The sequence below is a fragment of the Teleopsis dalmanni genome, chromosome 2, assembly GCF_002237135.1.
Source record: "Teleopsis dalmanni isolate 2A chromosome 2, ASM223713v2, whole genome shotgun sequence".
Classification (NCBI taxonomy): Eukaryota; Metazoa; Arthropoda; class Insecta; order Diptera; family Diopsidae; genus Teleopsis; species Teleopsis dalmanni.
The window spans coordinates 113,865,266-113,877,314 of NC_051847.1; the positions used below are offsets into that span (position 1 = coordinate 113,865,266).

The following is a 12,049-nucleotide window of genomic DNA, read 5'->3' on the forward strand; positions in this document are numbered from 1 at the left end:
ATATTTTTACGTTTTATTATTATATGTTCTGGAGTTTATTACTTAGATTATATTGTATGTAAACTGTATGTAAACTTATAGTTGTTGAAATCACTTCTAGCTTTGCAAACAGTTTCTTACTGAATACTAATAATTGTAAAATAAACTTTTGATATGCATAGACGTACAACTGTTAAAATTTACAAATATGGAACCATTAACTTCAGACAGCGTAATGATTTACTCATCTACTTTATAACTATTGTATTAAGGTTTTTTCAAAAATTTAATAACCACAACTACTGCGAAAATAATAAATCATATTTCTAAAGAAATCGTAAAATATTTTATTATACTTAAAAAATCAAAACAATAACAATTTTAAAAATTGCGACCCAAATTAAATAATCTAGCTGAGTCAAAATTTTTTTTTTAATAAATAGCGATAAAAAACTAATTAAATATAATTCCATGCATTAGATTTAAAATTGATGGTTATAAAATTATAATGTTAATTATCAGGCAATTGAGGAAGCAATAAAGATTAGTAAGGCCTACATATATAAGAATTGAGAAATTATAAAAAAATAGATGGGTGTTCCAAAAATAAGAAATATTCATGGGGTATATTTCTTTGTTTTTTTTTTGTTCTAAAAACGGATTGTAGTGGATATCCTTTTGTGTGCACAGTTTGAAATATGTTCATATTACATTTATGATATCTAACAACATTGACCTAAATCGAGTTCGTGGTGACAGAAATAGTTTTCCATTAAATGTTTTTTCTTTTAATTGCGTTAAAAATATAAAGCTTATTTAATTCTTTTTATAATGTACGTAAACAGTAAGGTAATATGTTGCGAGATACATTAGATTATATTATGACACTGTATATATATTATACAGTGTTAACATATTTTACCGTATAATCAGCTAAGCTGGTGCCTGAGTGTTTTTCGTCAAGACCAGACACACATTGGTTAGTTAAAAAAATTAAAGCAGTCAGGTATCAAATTAATACCACTCATGATGCTTTAATTGATTTAGTCCCTGAAACCGACAAAACATAAAAACATTTATAAAACATATGCTATTACAAACCTACCTATCGGCGGTCGACAATGTCTCAACCCAGATCAACAAATTTAGCACCTTCACCTTTGTCAATCGAGAAAAAAATTGCAGAAAATATGGACTTTAATGCATTAATTAGAAAGTTTGCCGATATAAAGTTAAATTGCAGATAAGTAAAATTTTATTAGTATTATTATGAATAAATGGTCGGCCGCAATTATCAAAAGAGTATATCAATATATGAATATTTATTATTTTTATTTTATATAAAAATACACAATATCTTGTTCCTTATAGTTTGTTGTTGTCAAATGTATATTCCTGCTTAGTATGTAAAGTAATTCTTATGATTAGATATTATTTTATAATTTCACTCCTCTTTTCATTCTCAACCATGATTTTTTTTAAATTTTTTTTGTATTAGTTTCGATAGTAGATAGGATGTGTATTAATCTCGCCCAGGGCAATGAATTGAAATATTATGGTCTCCATCTCTCATTTCTATGACAGATATGATTCGCAACAATTTTTGTGAATTGTCCCATTTGTGATATACACCATAATTGTAACTCAAGGGTCACCCATATGCAAAGAAGCATTAGAAACCTGAGGAAGAACATAATAAACAATCTATACGACTATTTATCTTCTGGATAAGGAGCGCTAAAGTAAAGGGCTCTCGTTCGGAGTCGTTCTCACAGACATTATCAAAATTTTGACGCGTCATTACAATTGATTACCGTAATTTCAACCACGTCGATATAAGATTTCTAAGTTCGTTGCAGTCTGTAGCATTTGTTTATTAGATTAAATGGGATTGCAATGGGATGTTTGCCTATAACTGGGTTACTATATATATAAATTAGTAATAAATAAATGAATAGCGTCGAAATCTTTGAATGAAAGGTTATACTATTCAGAGTCATCTAGAGTTTTTGTTGTTAAAAAAATATGTTAATAAGATGTGAATGGTGTATAAAATTCCTAATAAAAATTATATATACATAATAAATATTTATATTAGGTCTGTTCCACAAGCTACTTGTAGTAAAACTCAAGTAAACCACAAGTAAAATTTACACGAAAATTTGCTGGTGGCACGCACTTGTGTATACACAGTGTTACTCAAACTTACAACAAGTAGTTCGTGGCTCATAACAGACTTATTATGAACATAGTTATGTAGATATTTTTATAGGAAAATAAATTACATTAAGAAAGATGTGTATAATTATTATGATACACATATTTATAGAAACGATTATATGGTGAAATATGTATATTGATCGACAATTAAACAGCCCGAAAACAGTTTTCTTGCACAGAAACAAGATATAAATCTAAATATACTGTGGCAGCACCAGTCAAAAACACATGTTGTTAGAAGATGTAAACGGCACGGAACACTTGCAGGGAATTAATGCTGAAAAAGGGCATTCGTACTTGTGTAAAATTTTTTTCAACCCCCATTAAACAGCTGTGTTAAGCCGATGATTGCTTAGTTTACACCAAATCCAAGTCCACATGCCGAATCTTAGTCTCTCTTAACATAGAATTTGCCGATCTCTCCAGCCATTATTCCATGTGAAAGCTAAAACTCAACCCAAGCAAAATGTCTGCAGTAGCTCTGATAGGTAAGTGAACTGGTTGCTCAAGACGTTTCTGTTCCACTGACCTAAACGTCCAAATAAATTACACTTCTATTCCCATAGTCGACAAATTTTAATACCTCGGAATTGTTTCCACTCCCAAACACAACTTCATTCCACATGTTTCTCACACCATTCAGAATGCCACGTTTCAGCACATCCAACTTAAAAACGCCTTGCACAGGCACAACCTCCTCAACGTCTAGTCCAAGGTACTCTGTTAAAAGCAGCTCATTCGCCTCATTTTTATGTATACGTTCCCTATTTGGTTTGGGATTTCCTCAGCCCAAATAGAACGCCTTCGAGTTCTTGAAAGTAAAATCCTTCGTGATTGCATCAACTATAGACGTAAGTCCAAAGGACATCACCACTCTTGTCGAGTACTCTACTCCGCTGCCAAAATTGAAAGACTGGATGAGTACCTTCTTTCACTTGCGCGTAGACACTTAACTCGTCAACACAATCTCACCCCCAATCTTCTCTATGATGAAGATTTTCTTTCTGAGTTTCTTCAAGCCCTTTTTCACAGGTCCCCCAAATCTCTTTCTCTCTACCTTGATGAGATGGCTCGCTTCCCTCATTCCATCTCGTTATACAATCGTGAATGTCATAATCCCCTACATCATGTATACCGTTAACGGTCTCCTTTTCTCAATAGCTCGTTAGGATTTCCTCATCACCCCTAATTTCAACGCTTATGCGTCTTCACACCCAGCTTGTTTACAAATACTAAGCTCTTATTTTTTGTCTTCCCTAATTCTGAAATGGGATTGTATCTGCGGGTGCAATCTTCCACTTTCATTTCAAAGAACTGGTTTAGTGGGTTCAAGTCTCACAAGGTGGTTTTCGATGCTTTCACCTACTGGAAGAATAGTTTGAATAAATAAATTGGTGACCCCGACGTGACTAGTTCTTTTCAAAACTGTTGAACTATTAAAGAGGTATTCATCTACGTATATAAATTTTTTTCAGAACTCTTCGAGCAAAATTCCAGCTTAGTGTGAGTGATTTAAATTCCGAGACCAGGCGATAAAATGTCAGTACAAAGTGAAATTGCAGCATCGTCCGAAAAACAGCGCGAAGACTCAGCACCAATCGTGAATCGTTTCGTCATGAAGGTGCCTCCGTTCTGGCATAAGCGACCCAAAGTATGGTTTGCTTAGATTGAGGCGCAGTTCGCGGTGGCAGGTGTCTGCAACGATGTGACGAAGTCCAACACTATAGTAGCCGCAATTGAGTCTAGCATTGTGGTTGACGTAGCGGACATTGTACTACATTCACCAGCAACAAACCTGTACGAAAATCTAAAAAACAGATAATTGAGCGATATAATGAATCTGAGCAGCGAAAAATCCAGCTATTATCCGGCTATTATCAGACGTCGAGCTTGGTGACTCAACAGCTCGCCCCAACTATGACTCAACTATTAAATGAACTGACAACGTTTGCGAAGGACAAAGTGAGCGACGAATTTTTGAAATCACTCTGGCTCCAGCGTTTGCCTCCACCAGTGCACGCAATTTTTCAGACATCAAGCTGATCGATATTAACTGATCGAGTTAGCTAAATTGGCTGTCAATATTTGCGAAGCAGGCGATTATCACCAAATCGCGGCAACGTCTTCAGGCAGCGGTGGTAGCTGGTTAAAAGTAGCAAAGATTTGTCAGCGCTTACATCAAATCGACAAACGATTTAAATCACCTGGCATAGATGGTATACTTCCTGCACTTATTCAACAGGGAATAAAATACTTGCTAACCCCGCTGACGAAGATAACTAGAACTAGTATTGCGTTTGGGTATGTACCAAACTATTGGAAAACGGCAAAGGTAGTTTTAGTAGATCTATGTACTGAAACCGCATTGTTTGAGTTGACAAATATGATAGAGGATAGTATTGAGAAGAAGGAAACAGCAATATGCGCATTTCTAGATATAGAAGATACCTTTGACAATACTTCACATGACGCTATAAAGAGATCCCTTATATGAGCAACATGCTTCGAACTAGGAAGGTGGAAACACGCACTAGTATGGGCCTATTAAGGATGAATACCACACGAGGATGTCACCAAGGTGGGGTACTCTCACCACTCATGTGGAGCATACCGGTGGATGAACTATTTCACGAACTGGGAAACAACGGACTAGCAGTGCAAGGCTATGCAAATGACATAGTAATAACAAGCAGAGGAAAATTTGAAAATACACTATGCGACAGAATCCAATATGGATTAGAAATCACAAGAAACTGGTGCAACAAAGTAAGACTAAGTATAACCCTAGCTAAAACTATAGTTGTAACCTTTACAAAAAAAATAGAAACTCAAACATCTGAAGCCTATCAGACTCGATGAAATTGAGATTGAAATAAAGAAAACAGTTAAGTTCTTGGGCATACATCTACACCAAAAACTCAACTCTTATGACCTGTAGATCCAGGTCATTACACCAATAATACTACTCGGCGATGGGTCTACTCGGCGATCATTAGACCTATCATCTCATATGGGGCATTAATGTGGAAAATGGAATCAGACAATAAAATAACACTTACGCACTAAACAGGCTACAAAGACTGGCGTGCGTAAGAAGTTCGAAAATCTGGCCAAGCAGCGTTCGAAACTTTCAGTGCCATGGGACACAATGAATCCTAAGTTCAGCTTTACTAAGCTTTATAAAACTGAACTAAGCAACAAATGAAGCTGGGAGGACATCAATCAAACCTACCAGCTAATGAATAGTACAATTGCATGGTTCACTGACGGCTCGCTTCCGGAGGAAGATGCCAGAGCGGGCACAGTCGGACCAGGCAAGAAGCACTGGGAAGAGTTGGGGAATAATACTAGCATCTTCTAAGCGGAAATTTACGCAATTTTAAAATATGTACTAATCAATATTGAACGGAATTATCAGGGTAAAAATATTACAATACTGACAGACAGCCAAGCGGCGATCAAGGCACTGAACTCGCATTAGGTGACCTCAAGACTGGTGTTAGACTGCCTTGATAAGCTAATTCTGCTTGGCGAAACAAATCAGGTGTCGATTCTTTGGGTACCGGGACATACTGCTGTACGCGGAAATGAATACGCGGACAAACTAGCCAGAAAAGGTACAGCAAAATTTTGTTGTTTTTGGACACCAGCATAACCACCAAAATTACGTCAGCCTAGTGATTCAATGAAGAATTACACATGCTAACAGTCCGTCGCGCTAAGTAGGCAATTAAGAAATAAAGACCTCTCTTGACAAATAAAAATCACGTTCTACAAATCACATTGTTAAAGTTTATCGCATAAAAATTCAGCGGCTTCGCTGACTTGATTGTGTCGTGCGAATGGAAGAAAATATTCCGGCACGAAAGGTGTTTGATTCGGTATCCGCTAGCTAACGTGGGATAACGTGGTAGAGGACGTTTGCATATTCAGCAGAAGAACGACGTGATCAATGATGTGAAGAAACTCGCTAACAACTGGCAATACCAAGCTTCTGATCGGGATGGCTGACGGGCTTACTGCACACAGCTAACAACGACTCACTTCAGTAATGACCAACTATCTCAACTAACTAATAACAAACCGCAGAAGTTTTACACCGATGGAATTATAAAGGTTCACGAAATTTCTTTTCAATAAAAAAATGTTGTCTTCAAATATGTACCAAAAGGGGCATATATTTTCTATATCACCCAATATCAGCAATTATGCTTAAGGATACAAATCTGAACAATGTGAAAATGGATGTGTGCTAATGAAAATGTGTGCTTTATGCCACTTTTAGTGAAAAGAAATGGCTAAAGCCATTCTTGTAATGATTTGCCTACTTAGGATAAAATTGATTAAAACATCTCAACAGAGAGATGTTGAGCTGTTTTAATTGCTTGGGTCCAAGGTTACCAAATTTAAGCTGCACGTCGGTTAAAGTTTTTTCGCTTGAGAAATAAAATAATTTTTTATTGTGAAAATACTTGTATCAGTAAAGATTTCTGATAAGGAAATACTTTATGGGCAACTCATAAAATTGAGTTTTGATAATAACAATTACGAGTAATTGAAGTACTTGAGCATATCAGGGCGTATGAATTTGTCATTATTGTTCTTCTTGGTATAAAAGAAGACTGCACCGAAAACATGCTTACTAATCGCAAGCAGATACGCGAAAGTGTTAAGTTATTTTGTAAAAGTTGTCGGAAGTTAAGAAGTGAAAGAAATATACCATAATTTATTAAGTATAATTAAAATGTTGAAAGAATCAAGTGCAGTGTTAATAATTTACTTAGTTTTGATGATATGCGTAAGTGAAATAAGATCACATGGCATGATGTTAAGTCCAGCAAGTAGATCTTCTCGCTGGCGTTACGATTCTACAGCGCTGAAAAATTATGATGACAATGCTTTGTATTGTGGTGGCTTTTCAGTAAGTTGAGATGTGGTCTATCATAAATATTGTCACCATTAAATTTATAATGCCAATATTTTTCATAGACTCAGTGGTATACGCATGATGGTAAATGTGGGTTGTGTGGTGATAATTACGGTGATGCTCTTCCACGTGCAAATGAGTTAGGCGGCAAATATGGCGGCACTGGAGTCATTGTTGCATCCTATAATAGCTACACTGCTGACATTAGCTTTACTATTACGGCAAATCATTTAGGATATGTTTACTTCAATATGTGTAACTTGGATGAAACTTCCGGCATCGAAACAGAACAATGTTTCCAAAAACATCGTTTACTGTTTGCTGATGGCAGTGATAAACTGTATATTGGTACTACAACTGGTTCTATAAAAACTACAATTGTGCTACCCAATGGTGTTAGCTGTCAACATTGTGTACTACGATGGACTTACAATGCAGGTAAGATTTTTCTTATTAGTCAACATCAGTATAAGTAGTCAACCATATATATGTATATATACTTGAAATAGAAACAATTAATGAGATAAAATTTTCCTTATCAGTGTGATCGGTATTTTAAAAGCCTTTCATCCTAATTACTCATTGTTATCAATGGATTAAATGGATATTAGTTAATGGTTATACTAGTTAAAGTATCTGAACAATAATACCCATTTCCCATTATAAACTTAAGGATTCTTACAAAAGGAGATCATATTCCACATTTGCTCTCAGATCAGTTGCAATCAGAAGCTTGAATAAAACATGCGAATATCGAGAGCCAATCCAAGCTATTTATCCAATAGTACCAGAATGCGTGAGCACATAGAAAAAAATAGTAAGACATTTTTAAGTAAAAGCGTAAGATCTTTGTTTTTTCCTTCTTGGGCCAAAGGGTTGTAAGAGAGTTTATGAACATTAAACGTAAACATTAATTAACAATTCGGTTAGTGGAAATTGGGTGTTAGGTAAAGATAGGTTATAAGGCTATGCACATACACTTAAGCTTAGGTAGGAATGACTGTTTCATCACATAATTTTTTATTAAAGAAAGGGCGTATTATCAGCCACGAAACTATTAAGATACTTTACTAAACTTCAGGAAACAGTTGACACTCATAGTAGTTATTGAGTAATGGGGATGTCATCTCGATAGAATTAGTTTCTGCATTTCATTGCAAGTTTTTGAAAAAATAATGTTAACCCATAATTCAGGATAAATTAGAGACTGGATAATAAACTTTACTCCTTATAAATAAAAAGAGAATCAAAGATATATTAGTCTTGTGATATTATACATATTAATATTCACCTGATGAGTAATAGTTGATTGAATCATATTTATGTTGTTAAGAAGTTTAGAATAAGGCATCAACACATATTTCAATCGAAGCATTTTCGGATCCAATGAAAATTGTTAACGACATCGTACAGTGATTATCTTTCGAATTTCCATGCATACAGAATGGAAACTGATCTGTGGGTGGTGAATAAGTTTTATTTTGCACCAGTAAAATATTTTGCATTTAAATTTGTACAGTATTGGAGTTTTTCTTGAACACGTTCTTTAAGTTCAAAAACAAGTTTTTGGGTTAAGAAACAAATATAATCGTATGATACTGAGATTCAATTTAATAATTCTCGAGACGCTTTTTACAAATATGTTCTTTTCGTTTTTACGTTTTCCATTTCGCTATTTTTGTCTTGGATCAAGGAATCATTTTCGAGTTTTAGGGAATTTACCTTAAAACATATTTTATTTTGTATTGTACGTAACAGTAAAATCTTTTTTTTAGTGCAAATAGCCCTTAGATTCATTGAAAAATATAAAAAAAAATAATTTGAATACTCTGTTTATAATAAGGACTTCAGTTGTTAACATCCCATTTTCTAATGATTTTCTCTTTATAATTTAAAGGAAACAATTGGGGAATTTGCGAGGATGGCAGTGGCAAAGTCGGATGTGGTGCCCAAGAAAATTTTGTTAATTGTGCTGACATAAGTATAGTTTCACCAAGCAGTAGACTGTTGGAGACTTTATCTGAAAAAATCAATGATCCAGAGATACCAATAGATGTAGAATAAAACTAAAGTTAAAAATTAATATGTTAGAGCTAACGATCAAAATAGAATTTATACTCGTAATATACAGAATAAAATGTATTTAAAAATATAAGTACTAGTTGTACTCTAAGAGCGTTGATACGTTTCACAGAAATCAATGTGTTTTATTTAAAAATGAATTAAATTTGACAATTAAATTTGGAGTTTAATAATACAATACGCTTTAAGACATCGGTTGACTTGGTTTATAACTTAGGTACATGAAGGAAACAGAGAACAAATTGGGTGCCATTGCATAGTTTATGTGGATTTATGTTGCGGAAAAGAATAATTGCCTCTCTAACATCAAATCATAACTTGTGTCATGGAACTGATGAAATATCTAACGAATTTAAATATTCAGTTGTATGTTATAGGTTACAATTTTATCTGCGAAATTCGATCCCAACAATTTTTAGTACTGCTTCCTTTATCATGCAAATGAGCACAGTAACTTTGGAAAAAATTTGATTTAAAAAACTTTTTTGTTATAGTGAGTTAAAGAACTGTTTAGTCTATATTTCGCCCCTTTATATAGAAATTATATGGCATATATATTACGCAGGTCAATTAAGCAGTTTAAGAGAAAATTCGGTTTAAACTATTTTTTTATGGAGATCACCATAAATATTGATCGCATATAAGAATGGTATAATCTATATTTCGTGAAGATCATTTTTGCGGTTTAATAGAGTCCATTTGTTACAAACGAACACAACTAAATTTATAAATACATAGAGATTACTGAAAAACATAATCATAGCAATTCTGAATACTCCCAGGAAACAAAACTCCCTATTCCCACGGTGTTCCCAAAAACACAACTCCCTTATTCTGAATTGCTTGGGAGACAGCAATTTTGGGAACAACAAAAGTTTCAAATTTGTTTTGTTAAATTTTGGCAACCATGGCATTTTGTAATGACGAAAAGTACGAAAATGAGCAAAACAAAGAAAAGAATTGCATATCATATATTAATTTAAATGTAAGAATCGCATTATTTGTCTGCTGCACAGATTATCAGAAATAAATATAATGAATATTTTATAAGTACATAATAGAAAATTTTTATTTTATTTATATATTTTATTATTTAAATATGTATATAATTTATTATTTTCTTATATACAATAAAACAAAGTAAGATATCTTATTTATTAATTAAAATTATTAATGTTTTAACTATAATTTGAGTTCCTCTCCAAAACTCGTATTTATTTTTATTATTAGGATAGAAATGTCCTTAAAATAATAAACTGTAATAATAGTTTATGATTGAGCAGGTGTTACAATAATAAAGAAGCAATGTTTTACCTGCTGATAATTGCAAGTTTCAATGAAACCCATTCATTTCAGAATTTGGGTTTCTTTCAGTATCTATTGTTTTAAATAACGATAGTTATTGCTTTAATTTGTGGAAAAAAACCCTAGTGAATAGAATAAATAAATAAAAATTTAAATATATTAAATTGGTTATAATACTTTTATAATTGTAATAATTTTAATAAAATATATTATTAAATAAAAATTTAGTTTCGAAAAACTAATCAACTCTTGTGGATAAAATAAATAAATAAAAATTAGTAAATATTAAATTTATTATAATAATTTTATTATAATAATAATTTTATTAAAATATAGTCAACAAGCGGATCATTTTCAGTTACTTTCATATTAAATTAAACTAATACTTTTTTTAATACTTTTTTAACTTGTCTTCCAAACAATTTGCTTGGGAAAGAATTTGTGCAAAATTGGGAAAAAAAACTCCCATTCCCATGCGATTCAGAATGGGAATGGGATGTTGCCTGATTCCGTTATTAGTGGACAGGCAGTTGATAAGTTATAATTAATTATTGATATAATAGATATGATACAACATGATAACATATATTATTGTTGTGATATGATATGTCAATGGGGGTTGTGAATTAACGCACTATATTCTTAATTTGTTTGAACAATGGTGTCTCCAATTTAAAACTTAAATATATTGCGAATAGTACCCTACTTACAAAACAAAACACTTGTTTTTAATATTTGCAAAAATAAGAAATATTACTAACGATAATTGTTTCAATTATATAATATAATATATAATTAATTATAAATAGTATATATTCAATTATATATACTGTATTTATTTTGACTAATGACGTTATATTTTTTTATGTTTATTATGAAAATAACACAGTATTGATTTACAGTATATATCCTGATAAAAAATATATTCCAGTATATATCTTAATCTACTGGGACTCCGCACGACTTCAATCTTGTCGTCAGTACAGCTGACGGTATATTGTTGAATAAATTTATTAAGACTAAGTTTTTATTCGATGCGTTTTAGTCAATAACTAACGACGAGTAATAAGATGTTTAATGCTTATGAGACTATGATCCTTACAATTTCTTAAAAAGGTTATTAGTTTTAGTACAGCTTGCCACTGGTAACTAACTGTAAAAACTCAATGATAACTAACTCTTCCTTATTAGAATACCAGTATTGTTTTTTCACTTTATTAGTAAATACTAGCATTAGTGACCATTAGTACTAAAAAAAAAAATCACTTGCCTAAGATGACCATGCCACTCTACGTGGAATTGTGTTGTTAGTACTCCCCGTACTCTGGCAAAACAAATAATTAGTTTAATGATTATTTATACTTCTACTAATATGTATTAAATTTTAGATTCCGTATTCTCGCACAACCTAACTGTACACAAAAGTTGGCTCTAGGATAGAGCAGTAAAATATACTCGTAAAAAAAACTCATGAAATTTAGAAAAAACTGACTTAATCGAATTTTTTTTTATGAATTTTTGGAACCATTAAAATTC

General features: G+C 32.5%; 1 protein-coding gene across 1 annotated transcript; it reads left to right on the forward strand.

Moving 5' to 3' along the window:
- The first annotated feature begins 6,854 nt into the window (after positions 1-6,854).
- On the forward strand, positions 6,855-9,317 carry LOC119682854. Its single transcript, XM_038096379.1, has 3 exons — positions 6,855-7,120; positions 7,189-7,564; positions 9,024-9,317. Exons 1-3 carry the CDS (start codon positions 6,944-6,946, stop codon positions 9,188-9,190), a joined length of 720 nt encoding a protein of 239 aa, XP_037952307.1. The 5' UTR covers positions 6,855-6,943; the 3' UTR covers positions 9,191-9,317.
- Positions 9,318-12,049: the final 2,732 nt, after the last annotated feature.